Below are 21,917 nucleotides of genomic sequence, written 5' to 3'. Positions count from 1 at the left end.
TCTCAAGTCCATTAAGAAAGAGAAACAACAGAGGCCAGAAGACAACGGAATGGCGACTTGAGAAGAAAAGTGGTGCCTGGCTCAGTCCCCTCACCACCACCTGCAGGGAGTGCACAGGGTCCCACCTCCACAGGAGCCGCAGGCCCAGAGCCGGCGAGTGCTGGGGACGGGCCACAGCCAGGCGGCAGGGGAGCAACCATCCGGCCGAGCACACCCACGTGTGGGCAGCATGTGACACCGGGCTGGCCGTGACCTTGGGTGGGGGTCAGGGGGTGCTGGGGCCTCTTGGAGGGAGGAGGGAGTTTATCCCTGTCACTCAGAACGAACCGAGAACACGCGCACTACGTGCCACGGAAAAATCAAGGGCCACGAGTGTCCGCGCGACTTGTGTGTAAAACTGTAAAAATAATTTAATAGAAACACGTGAGGACCTTCCCCTGGAGTCAAAAGAAGTGTCCGTACTTGGCAAGACGCCGCAGGGCAGGAGAGGGCGGCTCCCCGGCCACTGGTCCCCCGGGGTCTCCGGGGGCAGCGGGCACTTCCGGGTGACCCTGCCATCACACATGGGCACCCCAGGCTGGGCGGTGCCCGAAGAGCCAGCTAGAGCACTTCCTCCATCTCCTGACCCCCAAGACGCTGGAGACCCTCACACTCGGATAAAAGGCGCTGCCTGTCAGCTCCCTCATTTAACACGAGCCCTGACCGGGGTGGGGGTGGGGGTGGGGCCCGAGGGCCTTCAGCTTCTCCAACTTCTGTCCCTGGAGCGTGATGCCCGCCACGTTGATGGCAGGCGGCAGGCAAGTGGCTTGAGCACCGCCAGCCCTGGAACTGCAGGGCAGAGGAGGGCAGGTCCCCTGGGGGCAGAGGAGGGGGCAGGTCCCCTGGCGGCCGAGGAGGGCAGGACCCCTGGGGGCAGAGGAGTGGGCAGGACCCCCTGAGCCTGAGGCTCACAGAAGCTGCTTCTTCCTCTTGGAGGCGGGGGGCGGCCGCAGCTCCCCAGGCCCGTGGGCAAAGGGGCAGCAGCCTGCAGGCAGAGCGCAGCCATCGGGGTGGTGTGAGAAGAACCAGCAGAGGCGGGTTTTGAACGCCGTGGACAGCAGCCTGCGCTTGGCTTCCGGTTGCTTCTCCTCCTGCAGCTTCTCTTCCCTCCAGTCTCGAAAGTGCACTCGCCCGTTCAGAACTGTGGTTTGAACCGAGACACAGCCCGAAGTCAACAGGCAAGTCCCTCAACTCACCTGAGCCCAGAGCTCCCAGAGCCCGGCCCGACAGCGCCCAGCGAGACAAGGGCTGAGATCTCACGCGGTGATGGGAGAAGGGATGGTGGGGCAGGATGGGGTCGGGCTTGCAGGGGACCAGGCTGAGGCCCGGTGTGATGGTGTGACGCCGCAGCGTGCAGGGCCTGGTCCTCCAGGCTCACCTGTCCATATGGAAAGGAGAAAGCCAGCGCAGCAGCTGGCAGGCCTTCCCAGCGGGCAGAAGGCAGCCGCAGGGCCCCGCGGCCAGAGCCCCCCACGGTGAATGAGGGTGCCGCTCCCAGCGGTCAGCAGGGGTGGGGCTGCAGATGGGAGTGGGTGGGGGGGGCCATGTGCTTCTAGGGGGACCTCCTGAGCTGGTGCCCCACACCCCCCCACAGCCAAGACCCTGGGAGCCTGCACGTGGCTGTTTCCTCCACGAGCCATGAGCTCAGCAGAAACGCCACGCGAAACGAGGCCAAGCAGCCAAGTGAGTCCCGATTCCCCCGGAAGCTGACCCGGCGACGGGCTGGGAGGTGCAGGGCTGTTGAGAAAGCCTGGCCCTCGGCCCTGAGACCTGCACTGAGTTCCAGCTCGACTTTGCTCTGCACAGACGCCCACTAAACACTTCCCGGGGAGCCCAGGCAAGGAGGCAGAGGGACTCCCTCCCGCCGCCAAGGGGCGCCTCCTGTGGCCGGTGCTTGGGCCTCCCCAGGACGCTGACCGTGGCGTTCTTCCCCAGAAAGCTCCGGTCAAGGCAACGTCACCGTGTCCATAGCATACCTCCCCATGCCGCACAAAATGACCTGCCCACCTGCAGGAGCCGGGACCCCTCGAGTGTGTGTGCCCCCGTGGCCTGGACAGGCTCGCGAGAAATGTGGGGCGGTCACAGGGCCACAGCCGGGCATGGAGCAGCCTGCAGAGGCCAGGCCTCAGGGCAGTGAGGACCCTCGCCAGGTCTGCAGCACCGTCTGCAGGGCCAGGGCCAGCCAGGACTCCAAGGCCTGGGGGGAGGGCGCCGCCGACAGCGGGAGCGGATGGGGCACTGAGGCTGGCGGGATGCCAGCAACGCCCCGCACTCCGAGACGGGCCCCCCACTCCGAGGACGGGCCCCCCACTCCGAGACGGGCTTCCCACCCCGAGGACGGGCCCCCCACTCCGAGGACGGGCCCCCCACCCTGAGGACGGGCCCCCCACTCTGAGACGGGCCCCGACATTTCTGGACGTTTCCTCCCTCGTGTGCGCGCCCGAGCCTGACTAGCACAGAAAAGCTGCCGTGCGCCGCCTCCGCCATTTCTGACCAGACGCTACCCTAACCGAGCGCGGAGGGTGGGGCTGGAGGTCCTCGGGAGAGCCGTGCTCAGGAGCCCGGGCTCTGGTCCGTCTGGACCTGGGCTGCCAGGCCCGCCTGCCCCTCTTAGAGCCTCGGCACGTCCCCGTCTGAGCTGCACGGGCACCTTCAAGGCCACGAGCGCAGCACTGCACCCCGCATGCCGACCGCCCCCAGGGCCGGCTCCACGCTCCCGCCACAGCGTCCTGACTGCATGCTGACCGATGCGCACCGGCCATGGGGGCTCAGGGACGGAGTGGCACCATCCTCACGCCTGCACGGCACTCCGTGTCACAGCCCTGGCACCCAGGCGGACGCCTCCGCCCGCACATGTGATGGAGAGCACAGCTCAGCAGCCCGCACACAGACCGGCTCAGGCATAGCTCTCGCATGACGCACGGCTGCCTGCTCCAACTCCACCCCGGCCTCCTACTCAGAAGCGTTTCCAAAAATAAAAGCGCCCCCCGCGTACATTGCACATGACAGCAGTCAGACGCATGCGTGCTTTTAACGGAAAAAAGATGCTGTTCATGAAACCAAACAGAAAAACGCGTGGGACACAGAGAAGGGCTGCAGCGAGCCTCCCGGACTGAGCTTGCGAAACGCAGAGCGATCCCAGGGAAACGCAGAGCAATCCCAGGCAGCCGAGCCAGCTCAGTGGGGCAGGACGGCCAGCTCAGTGGGGCAAGAGGGCCAGCTCAGGGGCCCTCCTCCGGCTCCTCCCAGCCCGAGGGGCAGCATCTACCCCAGTGAGACCAAGACCTTCGGGCCCAGCATGTGCACCCAGCTGGGCCTGGCACGGGCCAGCACCCTTGGACAATCCAACCCGGCCTCCCTCACTCTGGAAAGGCCCCCGTCACCTCCTTCCCACAGACCCCGCCGGAGGCGCCTGTCCTGCTGTGGGACCTGCCCGAAGGGGGCAGCCTCCTCCGCCAGGTCCTGGGCACAGCACAGAGGCCTTCACCCTGGCCTGCCTGCAGCCTCCAGCACAGCACACACGGGACAGCTCACCCCGAGATGGTGCCTCATGGGCCAGACCCCGGGAGGAGGGGTCGGGTGGGTGTGCCCCCTCCGGGACAGCCTCCTCCTGCAGCACCACAGCCGTGGGCCTGGCGGCCCCGCCTGCAGGGAACTCATGGCCTCGCTGGGGTGGGGGTGTGACAAGCGCAGGAGCATGTGTGACAGAAGCACCTGGGGACCTGGGGCCTGGAGGAGGCAGGACCGGGCGGGGCAGGTGGCTTCGGGGAGGACACAGCCCACAGAGACGCGCGGCAGGCCACAGCCACGCGGGAGGAGCGGGCTGAGCCCGGCAGGGGCGGGAGGCGCGGCTGCTCACCTGTGAACACCTGGTGGTTGTTCCGCAGCAGCGTCTGCAGGCCGCCGCACTCCCGCTTCAGCCTCTGCAGGGTCTCCCGGTCCAGCTGGCCTGCGACCTCCGCCAGGGAAAGGCTCGCTATTGAAAAGGGGTCCCCCGACGACAGGAAAGGGCCATCACACCCTGTCCCTGTCCCATGGGCACAGAACCAGCCTCCCGTGAACTCAAACCTCTCACGCACGTCAGCAGGGACCACAGATGCTTAGACTTAACGTGCTTTAGTCTACACCCCCGCTGAACTAGTGGCAGGGGGCCCCATGCTGCCAGAGGCGGCTGCCCGCCAGGCCCACCCTGTGCTGTCCGCCAGGACCACCCTGTGCTGTCCGCCAGGACCACCCTGTGCTGCCCGCCAGGCCCACCCTGTGCTGTCCGCCAGGACCACCCTGTGCTGTCCGCCAGGCCCACCCTGTGCTGTCCGCCAGGACCACCCTGTGCTGTCCGCCAGGACCACCCTGTGCTGCCCGCCAGGCCCACCCGGTGCTGTCCGCCAGGCCCACCCTGTGCTGTCCGCCAGGCCCACCCTGTGCTGCCCGCCAGGCCCACCCTGTGCTGTCCGCCAGGCCCTGCCCTGCAGCTGAGCCCAGGAGCCGAGCCTCCCGACAAGGTCAGCGGCTGCGCTAACTCACACCTGCAAAGCCTCCCTCTCACCTGCCTCCAACCCGCCTGAGAATGCGGGAGCCCAAGGGAAACATCACACTGGCCCGGAGAGCCCCCACCTCCCGGCTCTGCCCCATGAGCTCCCCGCGCTGACCCTCGCATGCAGCCCGGCCCGGCCACGCAGCTCCACTCTGCCGCCCTCGTCCCTCCCACTGGGTCCTGCCCCAGCTCCCACGTGCCCCTCAGCCAGGCCTGCACCAGGTAGGTCCTGGGGACAGACCACTCATGTCACAGAGCGCAGGCATGGAGGGCCCAGGCCTGGGGCGGGCTGGGCGGTCACTAATCCCAGTGACCAGGAGAGCAAGGCCGCCTGTGGGGGGCGCTGGAGGCTGAGGCCAAGGTCAGGCCTCCCCCTCATGGGAGCATGTTCCCCGGCCGACAGGGAGCTGAAGCCTCAGACAGCCCTGGGGAGCATGGCGCCCCGGCTCCCAGACATCTCCAGTGGCGGAGGGGTGGGCTGAGGAGTGATAACTAGGCCCCCCTCCCCGTGGGCCTGGGAAAGAGCCCGTCCTGCTCACTAGGAGGCACCCCCAGGTTCCCGAAGGACCCCCGAGGGAAGCGCCATCCTGGAACGAAGGTCCAACCCCCGTCTTCAGTGCACTGGGGCTCTGGGCCCACCCAGCTTGCTTCCTCTATACTGACTCCCTCAGTGGGGCACCCCTAGGAGGTGGCTGTACCCACAGAACACCTCGTGGCACCCTGGGCTGCTGCAGCCACATAGCCACCTGGGCTAGGCCAGGCCATGCTGGCGAGGGCTGCCGGGGTCCTGATCAGACACCAGGAGGGGCGGTGACTCCGGAGAGGGGACATGCTCACCGAGGGGGAGGGGGTGCGGGGGGGGGGCTGCGTCACGAGGACACGAGACGGGAGGGAGTGAAAGGATGGAGACACTCGACTGTGACAACCTTCGTGGCTGAGGGAGAGCAGGAGGGTGGAGGACCCAGGATCCCTCCTCCCGGGCCTGTCCCACCCGCGGGGCCAGTGGGGGGCCATCCTGACAGGCTGAGAGGGGTCCTCAATTTCCTCATGACCCCAAACCTCAGGCAGGACTCTGGCTGGTGGACAGACAGCTCCACAGCGCCCCCTGGTGGCTGGCCGGGGCAGATGCCTGCGGGCAGAGCAGCAGGGAAACCTTCCCAGCAGCAGCCTGGGACCTGTGACCCTGGGGAACAACTTTAGGAAGACAATCGGGGCTCACACTCGGGCCCCCACCCTCGGACGCCACTGGCTGGACAGGGCACCCTCCTGCGAGGACAGTCAGGCACACGCCCTCCCTCTCGGAGAATTACAAACCCACCACACTCGGTCAGAGTCCCGCCGGCACCCGTGACCGTGTGCTGCTGGGACAGGCCTCAGACCGGCGGTGTGGGAAGGCTCGTGAGGGCCCAGTGTCCCAGCTGGCCTGCCCGCCTCTCCGTCCGCCAGCGGGACCCCCAGGGAACCAGGCCTGAGCGTGCACGCAGCCTGCCCGCCATCGCTGTCTCTCACACAAACAACCCTCCAGCCGCACACGGGAGGGCATCGCTGCCCGCCACTGCCAGTGGCTGGGCGCGCAGAGCGTTACCTCCTCGGTTCCAGGTCTGCGGACTCCCGCGGCGAGGACTTCCTGGGCTTAACTGCTCTCCGCCCAACAACAGGTTTGCCACTTGCAAAACCACCTGGTCCACGAACTCCCTCGGGAGGGCGGTGCAGTTCCTCACGCGCTCAGCTCTGTCTCGGGGGTGAAACCCAGGCAGCCAGCGTCCCTCGGCCCCAGCCTCCAGGGCTCCGGGACCCTCGGGAGGCCCGCGGGGGCAGCAGTCCACGCCCACGCTGCCAGCCTCGGCCCGGGGCGGGGCAGGGGCGGGCCCTGGGGCAGGGAGGCCTGCATTGCAGCCCCGGTGGCGGTTGATGTACTGGGTCCTCTGCCGGTCGATGGCGGCTTCTGCGGCGCTCGGGTAGGTCCTGGATCTCCCCAGGAGGCACACCTGCGCGAGAAGGGGAGTCACCTCCCGCTTAGCGCCCTGGTCCTGCTCAGGAGCACAAGTCACAGAACGGCCGCTCTCCATCGGGAGAGGAAGCCTCCTTCACACACCACAGGGCCCGCGCCCTGACCGTGAGCAGCAGCGGAAGCCGAGGATGCTCATGCTCAGATCTGTGTGGGACGGACAGACGTCTGCGTGCTGACCGAGAGCTGCGTCACTGTGCCCAAGGGCACCCACCTGAGACACTGCGCCCACGTCAGCCCCCCTCCACTCCCAGTCCCTGAAGGTCACCCTAAGAGCTTCCGGGAGCGACAGGAGGAGCCGTCTTTATATCGGTCTCGGTCCAGCGCAGATGCTCCACCTGGCTCCTCCCTCCCTCCTTCGCGCCTGCCCACCAAGGCCACCTGCCCTTCAGAGCCCTGGCGCCAGGCCGTCCAGGGATGCTGCCCAACACAGCGTCTGTGCTTCCTCCTTGGGCACCAACTACAAAACCAGGCGACAGGCGAGGCAAGAAAGCGAACGTGAGGAATCACAGCCCCTCCAGTGCCCCAACTCCGCCACCTGCAGCGCGTGTGACCACGGGCAGCGCTTCTGTGCGGGGAACGGGCGCCTGGCGCAGGATCAGCCCGCTGTGTGCGCATCCACGCCTGCATCTGATCCCAAACCACCGTTACAAGGCCCCGAGGCTGAGGGAGGTTAGGGAACAGCCTGAGGCGCCTACAGATGCAGGGGAACAAGGAATAAGAAATCAAACTGTGGGACCGCGCGCCCACCCACACGACCCAACCGCAGTCTGCAGCGCCTCTAACCTCAGGAGACACCGACCTGCCCGCCGGGGGGCGAGTGAGAGAAGGACGAGTCCTATGGGAAACCGGGTGACTGAGCAGCGAGCACCTGGAGCCGCGGGGCCCTCCCACCACCCGGTGGGCGCCGCCTCCAAGACACGGCCCTGACCGCCTGGCAGTCAGAGGAGGGCGCCCTGGCCAATCACGTTTCAGGTAAATCTGAAGTGCTGAGGCTCTGACTAAGAAAACCTTGAACAGTTCTGAGCTTCCAAACAGCCTTTAACTTCAGTCAATCGTTCGCGAATCCAGGACTCAGAACTGAGTGTGCTGAGCCTCAGACAACACTGCCCAGGCCAAGAGGTCTCCGCACAGGCCCCGCCGACACCTGTCCCGGAGAGGGAGGGCGGGAGAAGCCTGAGCCCCAGCGATGACCGCGTGTGCGCTTGGCACGGCGCCTTCGGGAACACCCTCCTTCCCAACACGTGTCCTCTACGGCTCCAACCTGGCCCTCAGCCCTCCCTCAGCGCCGCCGCCCGCCAGGCACCCGGCGCTGGACGTACGCGCTTGGTGGAAGGGATCCGCAGGCAGTCCTCCTCCACGTGGAAGCCGCAGGCCAACCCCACCTCCCGGATGAAATCCAGGTACTCCCGGTACTGCGTCTTCTCACTCTGCCGCCGGCGGTACCTTCCAACGAAGTCGAAGAAGCAGCAGGGGAGGACAAAGAAACGGCAGCGGTAGGAGGACCTTCAAAACACCCACAAGCAGACACCAGAGTCCTCAGCGGGTTCATCAGAGAAAACCCAGCCCTCAGTAGAGGGCCACGTGGACATTCACTACAGAGCCCTCAGCAGAGGGCCACGTGGCCATTCACTACACAGCCCTCAGCAGAGGGCCACGTGGCCATTCACTACACAGCCCTCAGCAGAGGGCCACGTGGCCATCCACTACACAGCCCTCAGCAGAAGGCCACGTGGACATTCACTACACAGCCCTCAGCAGAGGGCCACGTGGCCATTCACTACACAGCCCTCAGCAGAGGGCCACGTGGACATTCACTACACAGCCCTCAGCAGAGGGCCACGTGGACATTCACTACAGAGCCCTCAGCAGAGGGCCACGTGGCCATCCACTACACAGCCCTCAGCAGAGGGCCACGTGGACATTCACTACAGAGCCCTCAGCAGAGGGCCACGTGGACATTCACTACAGAGCCCTCAGCAGAGGGCCACGTGGCCATCCACTACAGAGCCCTCAGCAGAGGGCCACGTGGCCATCCACTACACAGCCCTCAGCAGAGGGCCACGTGGACATTCACTACAGAAGCCTCAGCAGAGGGCCACGTGGACATTCACCACACAGCCCTCAGCAGAGGGCCACGTGGACATTCACTACACAGCCCTCAGCAGAGGGCCACGTGGACATTCACTACAGAAGCCTCAGCAGAGGGCCACGTGGACGTGGACATTCACTACAGAAGCCTCAGCAGAGGGCCACGTGGCCATTCACTACAGAAGCCTCAGCAGAAGGCCATGTGGCAGTCGTGGATCAGAAAACAGACGCCTGCTGCTGGTGCGTTTTGTTTTACGTAAAAAGTGAAGCACAGCCTCCCGGTGAGATTCCTGGAAACAGTGCAGCCCCCGGCTCTCCCAGTGAGACACGCAGCGAGACGCCCACACAAGGGTTTCCCACTCCAGCTGCTCTGCCAGCCGCACCCGGGCCGAGTGCAGGGCTCCAAGATCTCAAGGCAGCGGGGATGGGAGGTGGGCACAGCACGGGCAAGCTGGCTCCGCGCCTGCGGCTCCGCGAGCTGGCACGGTTCCCAAGCTGCTGGAGAACGGGCAGCAGGAACCGGCGCCTAAAGGCCTCCTCTGACACAGGTGAGCGCCACCTGACATGCATGATGCTGCTGGAGAGACAGATGTGACTGCTGCCACCCGTTTGTGCACCGACAGGTTTTCCTTTGAAGATAAACCCTCCTCTTATAAAAAAAAAAAAAAAAAAAAAAAGCAAAAAACAAAAAAATCTTCCAGAAAAAAAATGACACATCTTTCACCACTGGATATAAACATCATAGAAGGAAGTTCTGATCATCACTGTCCAACAGAAACAGCGTGTGAGCCACGTATGCGACAGAGTTTTCTCTGGCCCCATATTTCAAGTAGTAAACTAGATGGAATTCTAGATTTACCCGATATTCTCATCTCATTTCAACAAGCTGAACCAGCTGCACGCCAGTGCTCAAGCGCCACGTGCACTGGGGCTACTGCTGCCCAGCGAGGTTCAGGCACCAGCAGCCCAGCCAGGCGCCTGCCCACTGCGCCTCTCCACTCACCTGGCCGCGATGACAGGGATCCACGGGGTCAGCTCATCGGAGTGGTTCCCGATTAGCCAATCAGCGTCAGGGAAGAGGGTCTCGTCACTCGGTGTGATGGCAGCTTCCTGAAAGGAAGACCCGGAGGCCAGTCGGTGAATGCAGACCTGAGGCAGAGGCCGGCGGCCCCGCAGAAGCACCGCCCCGCCCCGCCCCGCCCCGCAGGGCTCTGCGCTCTGAGCTCCTGGGTAGAAGGTGAGACCAGGACCAGGAGTGAGGACTGCACGGACCTGCCTGCGGTCGGCCCCAAGGGCACGAGATACTGGCAACTTCAGGGCCATCACTAGAGACACCAACGCTTTTCTCGGGCGAGTCTCCTTTTGACCACTGAAAATGCGCTTCTTCACACAAGCACACAGGGCACCACGGGGGCCGCGTGAGCTGCCGCACGTGCCAATGCCCTTAGCCCCCCCCTCGCCCGCGTCTGCCGGTACCTCCTCTTACCCCAACGGGCATGATGACATCCTGACCATTTCTGAAGTTAAGCTCGAGGGGCTGCTTTTACGGTTTAAGGGCTCTCAACACCAGCCATTGTGCTCAACAGACCGTCCTGGCTTGGACCAAGGCCTGCTGCTGCCTGCCCCTCACCCACAGGCAGGAGTCTGCCTTGGCCTGCGGACACGGGGAATTCTGAACTCAGCTGTGTTACTCGGACCCCTTCAGACCCGAGTTTAAAACGTTTCAATTTGTTACGATGTGGGACTATACAAGCAAACACGGCCCTGTACACGAGCAGAGCACCCACACGAGACAACGTCTGCACCACCCTCGACTTTTACAGAAAGGGGGGCAGAGGAAACAGATGCAGCCATGTGCCGAGACCTCATTCAAAGCAGGGAGCGAACGCCGGGAGAGGTCCTGGCTGCCACTGTCCCCCTACTCTCGTTATAATAACGAAACGTGTCCTGAGCAACGTGTCGCCACCATACACCAGAGCGCTACTCAGCTGCTAGGGGTGCTGCTGCGGGGCTGCCCTCCGCCCTCAGGAGACGGTGCTCTCTCGTGGGCACCAGCACCAGCAGCTCTTGGCGGAGGATGGAGTGACCCAGGAACTTCAGCCCACGGTCACGGGCTGGACCCGGCTACCAGACGGCTGAGAGCAAGCGGCTGCCGGCTCCACGGGGCCCAGCCCAGGTTCATTTCACCGCCCGTGCCTGGCCCTCACCAGCTGCCCTCTGCCCCAGGCAGCTCCCAGCACCACGGAAGATGTGGTCCCCATGGCAGGCCCCACGCGGGGACACGCCTCCAGCCCCAGAGGCCAGCATCCTCTCCAGCTGCACAAGAGGCTTTAAAAAATCCAAACGTTCACCTTTTCCTAAACCTCAGGTGAACCGGGTCGGTGTGAATGGGTGGGCGGCATGACTGGGCTGCACACAGAAAGACACTCGGCGAACAGCCGTGACGAGGGGAGGCAGGGCACGAACAAGCCAGTACCTCTAAGCGCGTCTGCGGCCCATACGCGTCCCAGATCTTCCTTCTCCGGACATCAATCCCTCTGCCTGGATGCTGAGAGTGTCAGAAAACACAGGTTAAGTGCTGTCACCAAAACAGATGAGCAAGCACGAGTGACAGCCAGCAGTATGGCCGTCAGCGGAAAGCACGTGGACCCGCGCGAAACCTGGATGTGACAGCTCAGTTTCTCAGAATGTACAGACGCGCCCCTGCCAGGCACCAGCGGCCCCTGCTGTGGGTTCAGCAAGGGGACAGGGGTGGGGTGAAGGAGCAGCTCTGTGGGTTCAGCAAGGGGACGGGGAGGGGGGTGGGGATGAAGGAGCAGCTCTGGCTGGAGCCCAGGAGACAGGCCTGGAAAGGGAGGCACCTCGGCCATCGGGTTCAGACCGCAGTTGGCTCCTGGTCCAGCTCGCATCGCTCAACCCCCGCCCCAAGCCCATCCTGGTGGCCTGGCACCGGGCACACAGCGACTGCACTCCGGGACCACACTCGAGCCCTCACAGGCACCTGCATTTCACACCCCTGCCCCCCCGCTCCCCGTCTCCACCCACCACCTCCTGGTCACCACCGAACGGGCAATGCGCAGCGACCTGCTTACAGTATCAGTTACTCTTCTAAGCAGCTCAGGGAGTACATGCTGCGAGCCCCGTCCCAGTCCCCGCCGGGAGGACAAACATGTCTGACCCGCAAGGCTGACGCTTGAGTGTGAGGCTGCTGAGCCCAGCCGGCTGTGCCGGGGGACCAGGTGACCGTCTAGCGCACTGGACTCGCCGGGCAGGCAGAGATGTGGTGGGAGTGGGGTGGGTGCCTGCACCTCACTGACCAGGCAGTGGCGGCCAGCGAGCTCCGCGGGCTCACAGCGTAGCGCCCGGGCCGTCCTGCGCTGGACTCCAGCTTCCCGAGGCAGAAGCCCCGCCCTCGCCCCGCCAGGGCCTTGAAGCGGTGGGCTTCCCGCAGGAAACATCCAACAGCAACACCTGTGCTGCTGAAGCCTGACGTTTCCTGGCGCGCCCGCCCCCAGAGCACCTCCCCGACACCGCCCTTCCTGTGCACCGCCCCTCGGCAACACGCCATGGCCGCCAGCCCGTGCCCACGGCAGGCCGCTCGCCTCGGTGGCACCGGCAGAAGCGCTCAGAGAGCCTGTGCCGGGCGTGAGGACCCTTTGGGAAAGGCGCCGCCAGGCCCCGGGCCGCCTTACCCCCGCCCCGCTCAGGATGTGCGCCAGGAGGCCGTTTCCGCAGCCCAGGTCCACAAAGGCCTGCTTAGCTGTCACGCCCCGCGCGGCTCGCTCTTCTTCCCATAGGACCTAACAGAAAACAGAGTGTGTGTGTAATTCACTGTAACCCGGAAAACTCCGACACCAGCCCCACGGGACTACTGGCGCTCTCAGAGCGGGGGGAGGCCTCTCTGAGGTTCTGGGCTTCTGCGCAGGCGGGCAGGTGCGGGTGGGCAGGGGGGCCGGTGCGGGTGGGCGGGCGCGGGTGGCGCTGCGTGCAGCAGGGCTCCCTCCTGCCAGCAAGTCCACATTAAAGGGGTCGTCCCTGGGCAGCCACTTGAGAGTAGTTCCTTCCTGCTTTCTCTGTGTTCTTTGAAGTTTGTGCACAATGATAAACAAAATCATGCTCTTTCTAAAGAGACTAAGAATTACGGTTGAGCCGAAACCGGTTTGGCTCAGTGGATAGAGCGTCGGCCTGCGGACTGAGGGGTCCCAGGTTCGATTCTGGTCAAGGGCATGTACCTGGGTTGCGGGCACATCCCCAGTGGGAGGTGTGCAGGAGGCAGCTGATCGATGTTTCTCTCTCATCGATGTTTCTAACTCTCTATCTCTCTCCCTTCCTCTCTGTAAAAAATCAATAAAATATATTAAAAAAAAAAAAAAAGAATTACGGTTGAGATGAAATTGGAAGATGCCTAGTTTAAACATTTTACAGGTACAAAACCAAGAGCAGCGAGGCAGGGCACGTCCACACGTAGGTGGGGAGAAGCCGGTAAGGAACGCCCCACAGCCAGGACCCTGAGCCTGGGCGGAAGGCGCGTCCTCAACGGGCGCCCAGCGCTCCCCTAGCACCTGTTACCATGGAAGCGCTGCTCAGCTTGATCCCAGGCAGGCTGCCCAGCGCACCCGCTGCGACCCTCGGGCAAGTTACTAGTAAAAGTGATCGTTTCGTGTGCAACCAGCCTTGCCCAGAGGTGAGCACCCTAAGCGGGGGTCTGGCAGCCCCACGCCGCGTCCGCCTGGTCAGGTGCGTCCTTACCAGCAGGTAGGCAGCAATAGCCACGTCTTCATACACGAACTTCTCAGGATCAGTCACTTCAGGCCACACCTGGAAAGGTCCCCGAGGACACACGTCATTCTCCCGCCTCCACCATGTCTCAACACCTCGTACAGCCACAGGCGTAAGTCACCCTGGACTCATGACGCAATAATATTTAAAACATAAACTTGTTCCCAAGGCAAAAATTCACAGGCCCTGGCAAGTGAGACATCTGTGCACAGGACGCGCCAGAGCGAGGCCATCCCAGGCAGGTTTCGCAGTAAAGACGAGGCACGCAGATAACTAGAGGCGGCCCTGGGCACCTCAGGACACTCCGCTAGCAGCCTGGCCCTTCTCCAGATGAGGATGAGCAGCAAGGAAGCGAGGTGGATGCGGAGCCAAGGAGCCGGGGCAGGACCAGGGCTCCGACCCTCGGTCTGCAGGGACTGGCTGTCCCTCCCAGCTGTTCTGTCCCCGCCTGCCTGTCTGTAAAGCAGGAATAAAGCTCAACGACCCCACAGGATGACCCCTGGGTGTGCAAGCAGGGTCTCATTATTAACATGAACAATGTGCAGTGTGGCTCAGTGGTGGAGCATCAACCCATGCACTGAGAGGTCACGCGTTCGATTCCCGGTCAGGGCACATGCCGAGATTGGCTCAATCCCCAGTACGGGGGTGCAGGAGGCAGCCAACGATGATTCTCTTTCATCATCAATGTTTCTACCTCTCTCCCCTTCTCCCTTCCTCTCTCTGTCTCTAAAAAAACCCAACAAAACAAAAAACAACAGCAATGCGCAGAACAGGCATCGGCAGAAGATGAAAAGCCAATGGCTGATGTTCAACATCCCAATTTCTGTTCCAGTCAGAACAGAGTGGGCCGGACGGTCGGGACGAACCATCTACAACTGCAAGAGCACGAAAGCCCCCGAGAAGGTGCCTCACTCGCAGTTAACATGACAGCCCAGGGCTCCGCGGCCGGGCTCCGGACCCTGCACACGTTTCAGCAGGAAGGGTGCTGCCCAGCCCAGGGCTGGGTGCTGTGTCACACAGCGACAGGTGACTGACAGCACAAGGCACACGGAAATGACAGGTCGCAGCTGCTTCAAGGAGGGAGGGAGATGTGAACGGGGAAGAGTAAAAAGCAGGCTCAACTCCGCTAATGATGCTGTACTTCTTAAGCTCCATGTGAACACCTGTGTTTGTCCTTACCTGCTTTCTACTTCTTAGAAAGTTAAGGACACATTACAAAAGTTACCTCCTTTTTGTAAGGATGTACTTTTTTACTTTAACTTTCATATATTTTCTTAAAACACCTTTAAGTTCAAACCAGAGAATTATGGTGATTTAGTAACTAATTTAATGTTCAATTATTTAAAATTAAATACTAGTATTTCCCGTTTGTTTTCTTGGGGGAAAACTTAGTCGTGTGCCAAAAAGTAAATACACTGCTTTCCACGATACAGCTGCGGACGTTTTTGTGGTCTGCAGCCCTAAGCACGTCAGGGCACAGCTGCACAAGGTCAGGCGGGCACCCCGACAGTGTCTGCCGCTGGGGGAACGGGAACGCACCCAGGAGGGGTCCCACCTGCGCAGGCGGCCAACGTCCCAGCATTACCTGGACCATGTGCTTGTACTTGTCTTTGAGCTCCTGGTAGGTGTGGCTGTACTTGAGGATGGGGAGGAGGGACAGGGTGCTTCTGAAGCCACTGCTCCCGCTGGCCACAGACCACCGGGCCAGCCTGGCCGGCAGCTCGCGCCCAAGCCAGGTGGGTTTGGGATACACAGTCCCATCCGACTGCCATCTTTCTGGACAGAAAATCAAAACAGATATGAACCTTAAAAATAAGAGAAACACGAATAAGCAGAGCTGGTTTCAGTTCTTTTGAAGTTACCTGTTCAACAAAGGAGAGAGGAGACAGCTAAGTTACCAAATATTTTACCCAAACACAAAACCACCTGGAACACGCTACAGAATGTTCATCTGACAGAGAAAAACACTTAAGAAGCAGAAAGAGTTCCACTTCTCTTGCCAACACTGTTAAACGCGGAACCCCACCAGCCCGCCGGAGGCTAGGCCATGAACCACCACGCTCCCCCTGCGACTGCACCACCAGCCACAGGCTCCACAGCCCACGGACGCGCCTGGCCCTGCTGCGCTTCACACCTCCCACACGGCAACTCACACGTGAGTGCTGGCTCGGCAGGGATTCGCTGGCCCGAGAGCCACGAGCTCAGCGCAGCGTAAGGGCACAGTCGCAGGCCCCGCGCAGTTCCCAGGCCCATCTGCCCCCGGTGTGTTCCGGCACCAGAACACGGCCAGGTCCTGGCTCCCACCTGAGCTGTCGCGCTCTGCCCAGCTCCTGGCACGGCATTAACAAGCTGACTAACTACCCACTACACCTAAAACCACGTGGGCCTTGGCAAGAAACAAACAAACTTATACTCACTCTCCATTACCAAGCTGTAAGAAATAAAATAACAAAGGGATGCGAGTTTACTTCAACTCATTGCTAAAACCAAGTGCTACGTGGGACGTAGGGACTCGACTCCCACCAGGCCGTGACCACACACGCAGCCAGGCACCAGCTGGAACAAAAGCGCGTGGAAACGCCAGTAGAAGGCAAGTCGCACGGGCCCTAACCCTGAGAGAGCCCCCCTGCTAGCTCTTCCCTGGCCCGGGGCGCGCAGCTGCCTGGAGCAGCACTGAAGGAGCCAATACTCAGCTCTCACCATTCTTCACGGCCACGGCGGAGCTGAATCTGATACACGTTGCTCATCTGAACCTTCAAACTGCCTTGGCCATCTCCTTCCAAAGGTAAAAACGTGACCGTTCCCCCGAGGACATCTGGGGAAGAAACGACAGAGGACATGAAAGCGGCCTTAACAGAAGCTGCATTCGCAACAGTAACGAGCCAGGTGTTGGGCTTTGTCTGCCCGGCTCCCACCCCACAGACAACGGTGCCCAGGACAGGCAGGCTCTCTGGTCCTGCTCCCTGCGGCCTCGAGCCCACCCGTGCCAGCAGGAACAGCCCTCACCCGCCCCCCCCCCCCAGGTCGACAGGAGCACCAGAGGCATGGCAATCAATGGTGGGGGGTCCTTGGCACCAGTCCACCGCAGCAATCCCCACTTTGGGGTACAACGGAGGAGGAAAACGGTCAGTGCAAAACAGCCCAGCTGTGAGGCAGCCCTGGGCCAGGCCCTGCCCGAGACAGCTCTGCTCCGCTCCCTGCTGCCTCAGGCCGCGCCGGCTTTCCTTTCTGCTCACGCAGGGAGAAGTCTTCCGTGGACGGGAAAGAGGCTTTCCATGTCACCGGGAGCTGGTTTATCTGGATAGCAGTTCCGCCCCAGGTCCCTGATTGGTCTTTCCTCATGCAAATGTGTGGGGAGCGGCTAGTGTCTGGACAAGTTCAAACCTCGGACTAATGAGAGGGCACGGTCCTCTCATGGCCACGTGCAAGTCCCAGCTTGGAGGGCACGGCCCTCCCAGCACAATTATAGCCAACAGCTGTAGTTGTGAGCTTGAACCTATGGTCCGAACACGTGGCCCCACGTGCCTGAGTGATGTGGGCTTGATAGAGTTCAGGTGCATGTAGTTGAGTAGGATCGAGACCCAGGAGAATGTTGTAAACATCTTGACCACGCCCTTGCTTTGCTTCGTGGAATCTGCTAGACACGGCGTGTAGTCCGTGGCGCTGTCGCTAGCTCTCCATCAGAGAGGACGGCGTCCCACCGAGACCCAGCTTTCTTCCCTTGTCTGTCTTTTCTCAATCCTTCACCGCCCGCTCTCAGGCTCACCGAACCTGGCTGAGCTGGCGCCCAGCGTGGGGCTGAGTACGCCATGGCCGGCCGGCTCGCCACACAAATGAAGATCCACATCTCCACAGTATGACTGGTCAGAATACAGTCACTCCTGTAAATGGCTGCTAGGCTCTGTTTTTGTTGGTTTGTTTTGTGTTTTAATTTGAGCCCCGTTAGCCACAAGGAGCCCTTCTTAGTAGGTGTCTGCTTTCTCAGGGTCCACACTCACGTGAAGCCACTCTGAGGATGCAGAGGTGAAATGTGAAAGTTGATAAAAGCTGGGAGACCTCCTATCCTGGCCCAGCCGGGCAGGGCTGGGGAGGGCCTCCCGGAGGAGGGGTCACCTGGAAGTCTTAGGGGAGCAGAGGCACAGTATTGGGGGGGGGGTACACACCTACCAGCCACTCTGTATTGCTGCGTGTACACAGAACCACGGCCTGAAGGTGTCTACACTCTAACGCCCAGAACCTGTGACTACATACATGTGTTACCTGGCAAAGAGGGGACTTGGCAGATGTGGTTGAGGCTACAGACGGAGGAGAGGGAGATACAGGTGGGCTCCATCTGGCCGGGTGAGCCCTGAAGGCGGAGGCCCCGGTTCTCCAGCTGGAGGCGGAAGCGGTGCCGCAGAGGGGCCGCCAAAGACCCCAAGCGTGAGCAGGGCCCCCGAGACCCGCGGGCCGGAGCCGGAGCCAGAGGCGGCTCAGCGAGCTCCTCCAGGAGCGGCCTTTCCCGAATCGCTTCACCTGCTACGCTCCTACCTGTGGGTCCGCATCCGCTGCGCCTTGCCCTTCTCCCCTAAGCCTTCCAGACGCCCCCAGTCCACACCCCATCCTCTGCGCTAAGGACACGCATTCCACGCGCCCCTCACGGAACAGTAACCAACCCGCCACCTCGCTAGGACAGGGCAGGAGCTGGACCCGCAGGCACCTTACGCGCCTTCGCACCGACCTGAGGTTCAGCCAGGGCGTGTCAACCTAACCGGGTCTAGCCATGCTCCCGGAGCCCTTCTCCACTGGCCCCAACGCTGGCCCGTGGACATCTCAACAGACGCTAGCACGGCTTCCAGCAGCTCGGGGCTGCATCCCTGGGACGGCCCCAGGCCCCTTAAAAGTGCCTGCCTGAGGGATCGCAAGATGACAAAAATCCATCTTCCAGCCCACACCTGAAGAGGAGTCCGACCCCCGCCTCTCCGCCTGTGTGTGTATGGGGGGGGGGCGGGGCAGGGGGTTGGGGGGTTTAGGAACCTAACTGCCACCTGCACCAGTTAACAAACTCCCGTGGGTTTCACATCCATCAGCCCCCCCGCCCCTTGAACACAGCCAGGCACAAATCCAGGAGTTGGAGCCACCTGGGCCGCCTCCCACTGTCAGTGCATGACTGATGGGAGTCTGTCCTGGCCCCGTCAGCGCCGGCCGGTTGGTCTGGACGCCTCCCGCCATCAGAGACACCCTTACCCCGCGCCACCATCTCTCTCCGCGGAGCCGCGAGCGGGCAGCGCCGGCTCCTCTTGGGGATGACGGTCCTGAGCGCCACGTCGAGCTCGTGCTGAGCCTCCGCCTGCAGCCCGGCCCCTGGGCCTGCGAGGAAGGCCAGCAGCTCCCGGTGGTCGCCGGCGAGGCTCCGGGAGAAATCGTCCCAGAGAGAATCCAGGTCCGGGGCGGGGACGGCGCCCTCCCCGGGCTGCCCGGGGGCCCCTGCGAGCAGAGGCGCTGCCGCGGCGGCTCCCCTCTCGCTCTCCCCGTCCTGGAGCTCCTCGGTTCCCTGGGGCTCCTCGGGGCCTGCGCCGGGCCGGGGGCTCGAGCCGCCCCCGGGGGAACGCTGACCGGGTCCCGGTCCCTCCTCGGACCCGCATCCCGCCGCGGCCGGTTCCTCCCGCCCGGGCTCTGCGCTGGGCCGGGGGCCGCGGGCCTCGGTCCCGGGCAGGGCAGCGCCCCGCCGGGCCTCCAGGCGGACGCCGCACAGCCGCTTGTTGGCCACCTGCGGCCTCTCCAGCCACACGGCCACCGCCGCCCAGAAGCCGCCCGGGAGCAGCGCGCTGGGGTCGCGCACCGCGGCCCGGCCCACCTCCGCCATGGTCAGCCTGCGCCCCGAGCCAGGCGGCGGCGCGCGGCGATGACGCACGGGCAGCGCGGCGTGTGCGTGTTGACGTCACTGGGGCGGGGCGCCGGGACGCGTAGGGGGCGGGGCGAGGACGGACGCAGGGCGCTCCCCTGCTTCGGCTCCCTGGCAGGAGTCCGCGGCGGGTTCCAAGCTGTGCTTTGTTCCGCGGGATCCGCTCCAGGCGTGTTGGTGCCTCGGAGAAGCGTGGTCGGAGCTGAGCCGGAGCGGCTGGAGGCGGTGCACGTAGGAAAGCATAGGATCAGCCCCGCGTCCCGCATCCTGCGTGGATGACAGGTCAAAGTCAAGAAACCCAGTGTGTGCATGTTCAAGGTTACGCCTCTTACAGAAGCTCGTCCCTCTCCGTTTTCCTTCCGGGGTGCTTTCTTGTGTGGGAGAGCTACGAGGGCGCCCCAGCACCGCCCCCGGTGTGTCCCCAGGAGGAGCAGGGAAGGGTGGGCGCCGCCAGTTTAAGTCAGCATCACCCGCACAGTCCGCAGAATCTAGTGACGAAAGAAAAACATCACAGGTTCGTCCTTCTTTCGAACATTAGTCCCTCGGTGGGGATGTTGCCATTCCCGAGACGGTCTCTGCTGAAAACCACCTCAAATCATGTAACTTATCAGAGAGAAGAGCGGACCCCGGGTCTGGAGTTCAGTATCAGATGCATGAGCGATAGAACCTCGCAGACACTCCGGCCCGCCCGGCGGGCCCTGCCAGCCTTTGATCGGGTGGCTGACTCATGCGCTCCGAGTTTTCTAGGGCGGCCATAAGTTACCATGACAACAAGCTATTCTCTCCCAGTCCTAGGGCTCCTCGCCTCTCTGCTTCTGGTGGTCGCCATCAGTCATCCGCTTTCCTTGGCTGTGGCCACAAAACTCCGATATCTGCCTCCACGGTCGCATGGCCTTTCCTTGTGTTTCTCTGTCTCTTCTGCAAAGACCCTAACTCCAGACAACGTTCTAGAACAGGGAAGGGAGCCCCGTGGGAAGAGCACCCGGGCGAGTCCAGGAAAGGTTCGGCTCCTGCGCGTGCATCCCAGGCGGCGGCGGTGAGCAGGGTGCTCCGAAGCGTTCAGCGTTTCCCGGGCGACGGGGGTGGGCGGGGCGGCGCGGTGACGCCAGGGTCGGACGGTGGCCGCGAGGTGGTGCGGCCGGGACGGCCCTGCCGGTCGCAGCTGCGTGCTTGGCACTCCCTGTGACGCCTCCCGCCCAAGGACGTGTACTGAGCGCGGGCTGCGTGCGCTGATCGATGCGCGGACCCTTCGAACTGGAGTGATCGGTGAGATCCGCAGGTCGAGTCCGCGTCTGCCTGGGGGCGAGGGGGCGTGGGGACGGTACATGCAAAGGTCCGGGGGCACCCGGGCTGGGGGTGCTTTGCACGCCCGGCCATTGGCCATCGCGCAGTTGCGGGGCGCACAGGAGGCAAGGAGGGCAAACCTGCGGGACTTTTTGAAGAATTCAGACTATAGTCCCCTAGGTCACGGGACAGCTGTCACCTAGAGGGGGAAGGATCAGATCTGCATTTGGGAATCACCTCTTCCTCTGCAGAGAGGAAGGTCGGCAGGGCGAGGAGATGGAGGCCACAGTTCCAGGCTGGGCACAGTGCCAAGTGCCCCCTGCCAATGGCAGCAGCCGGGACACCGACTAGTACAGCGAGTCCTCACTTAACCATGCTGGCTGGCCGGGACAGGTCCTGCCTTAAGCAAGCGGAAGTACCAGGAAACAGCTGTCCCGGGGGCTAATGTCAACCAGAGTTACACTGTTTCTGCGCATCCAGCCACCCTCCTAATGAGACAGCCGGAGGGAAGTGAGTCACCGGAGGACCTGGAGGACTAGACTCCAGACCAGCCCCGGGGCCCACACCAGGCCTGAGGCACAGGGAGGCGGGGACTTGCAGACTGAACAGGCGACTTCACCCAGCTGGCGAGCTCTGAGGCCAGGCCCTGTGGAACCCTTCCGGGCGGCAGTAATGTCGGTGACCTCAGGGACAGGGGCCATCGGGGACTCGCTGATTGCTTAAGGTCCTGGGACTGGGGCAGGATGTGCCTGACAACAGCTGGAAGACCTTGGACAACGATCTCACTCCCTTTTTTGTTTGAATCCCTACCCAAGGCTATATTTTTAAAAATATATTTTATTGATTTTTTTTTTTTTTACAAAGAGGAAGGGAGAGGGATAGAGAATTAGAAACATCGATGAGAGAGAAACATTGATCAGCTGCCTCCTGCACACTACATCCCTACTGGGGATGTGCCCGCAACCAAGGCACATGCCCTTGACCGGAATGGAACCTGGGACCCTTCAGTCCTCAGGCCGACGCTCTGTCCACTGAGCCAAACCGGTTAGGGCCCAAGGACATTTTTTACAATTATTTCTAGAAAGAGTGGAGGTGGGGGGAGGGGGTAGAGAGAGAAACATTGAAACAGAAGCATGGATGTGAGACACGTGGATCGGTTTTCTCCCACATAGCGCCACCAGGGCTGGGGAACCTGCAAATGAGGTACGGGCCTTCAGCCAGGAATCGAACCCGGGACCCTTGCTTCATTGCGCAGGCCAATGCTCTAACTACCGAACAAAATTGGCCAGGGCTGATTT

The 21,917-nt window shown here is 62.6% G+C and overlaps 2 protein-coding genes across 13 annotated transcripts in view; one reads left to right on the top strand and one right to left on the bottom strand.

Annotated features, from left to right (window-relative positions):
* Positions 1–385: 385 nt before the first annotated feature.
* On the bottom strand, positions 386–19,296 carry TRMT44 (tRNA methyltransferase 44 homolog). Of its 4 annotated transcripts, XM_059676393.1 has the most exons (12): positions 18,678–19,296; positions 16,152–16,266; positions 15,037–15,256; positions 13,422–13,490; positions 12,365–12,472; positions 11,149–11,220; positions 9,676–9,782; positions 7,904–8,087; positions 6,159–6,561; positions 3,899–4,015; positions 929–1,180; positions 386–876 (listed from the first exon to the last, which is right to left on the bottom strand). In XM_059676393.1, exons 1-11 carry the CDS (start codon positions 19,294–19,296, stop codon positions 948–950), a joined length of 2,247 nt encoding a protein of 748 aa, XP_059532376.1. In that variant the 3' UTR covers positions 386–876; positions 929–947. The 4 variants fall into 4 exon arrangements, with proteins under 4 accessions (XP_059532376.1, XP_059532367.1, XP_059532386.1 ...); XM_059676384.1 differs by having other exon boundaries at positions 386–1,180; XM_059676403.1 differs by having other exon boundaries at positions 386–1,180; positions 7,904–8,027.
* A 180-nt stretch (positions 19,297–19,476) lies between these two features.
* The window catches only part of ACOX3 (acyl-CoA oxidase 3, pristanoyl), a 29,728-nt gene continuing 27,287 nt past the window's right edge, over positions 19,477–21,917 (top strand). The window contains exons 1-2 of one of the 9 annotated variants that reach the window (XM_059676482.1): positions 20,466–20,601; positions 20,871–21,129. The gene's annotated coding sequence lies outside the window, so the exon portion shown is untranslated. Of the gene's footprint in view, positions 19,618–19,968; positions 20,372–20,445; positions 20,626–20,870; positions 21,130–21,917 lie in introns of those variants that run through there. The other 8 variants (XM_059676491.1, XM_059676472.1, XM_059676500.1 and 5 more) reach the window with 8 other exon arrangements.

Source organism: Myotis daubentonii, chromosome 1 (assembly GCF_963259705.1).
Source record: "Myotis daubentonii chromosome 1, mMyoDau2.1, whole genome shotgun sequence".
NCBI classification, from domain to species: Eukaryota; Metazoa; Chordata; class Mammalia; order Chiroptera; family Vespertilionidae; genus Myotis; species Myotis daubentonii.
This window is presented reverse-complemented; position numbering and strand designations above follow the sequence as displayed.

What these genes read in the sequence shown, in the direction of transcription:
- TRMT44 (XM_059676384.1), bottom strand. Translation starts at nt 19,296, where the DNA reads ATGGCGGAGGTGGGCCGGGCCGCGGTGCGCGACCCCAGCGCGCTGCTC. An exon ending in GAGAGAGATGGTGGCGCGGG is followed by an intron (nt 16,267 to 18,677) that starts GTAAGGGTGTCT and finishes TTTCTTCCCCAG; the next exon opens with ATGTCCTCGGGGGAACGGTC. An exon ending in CGCCGTGGCCGTGAAGAATG is followed by an intron (nt 15,257 to 16,151) that starts GTGAGAGCTGAG and finishes CTTATTTTTAAG; the next exon opens with GTTCATATCTGTTTTGATTT.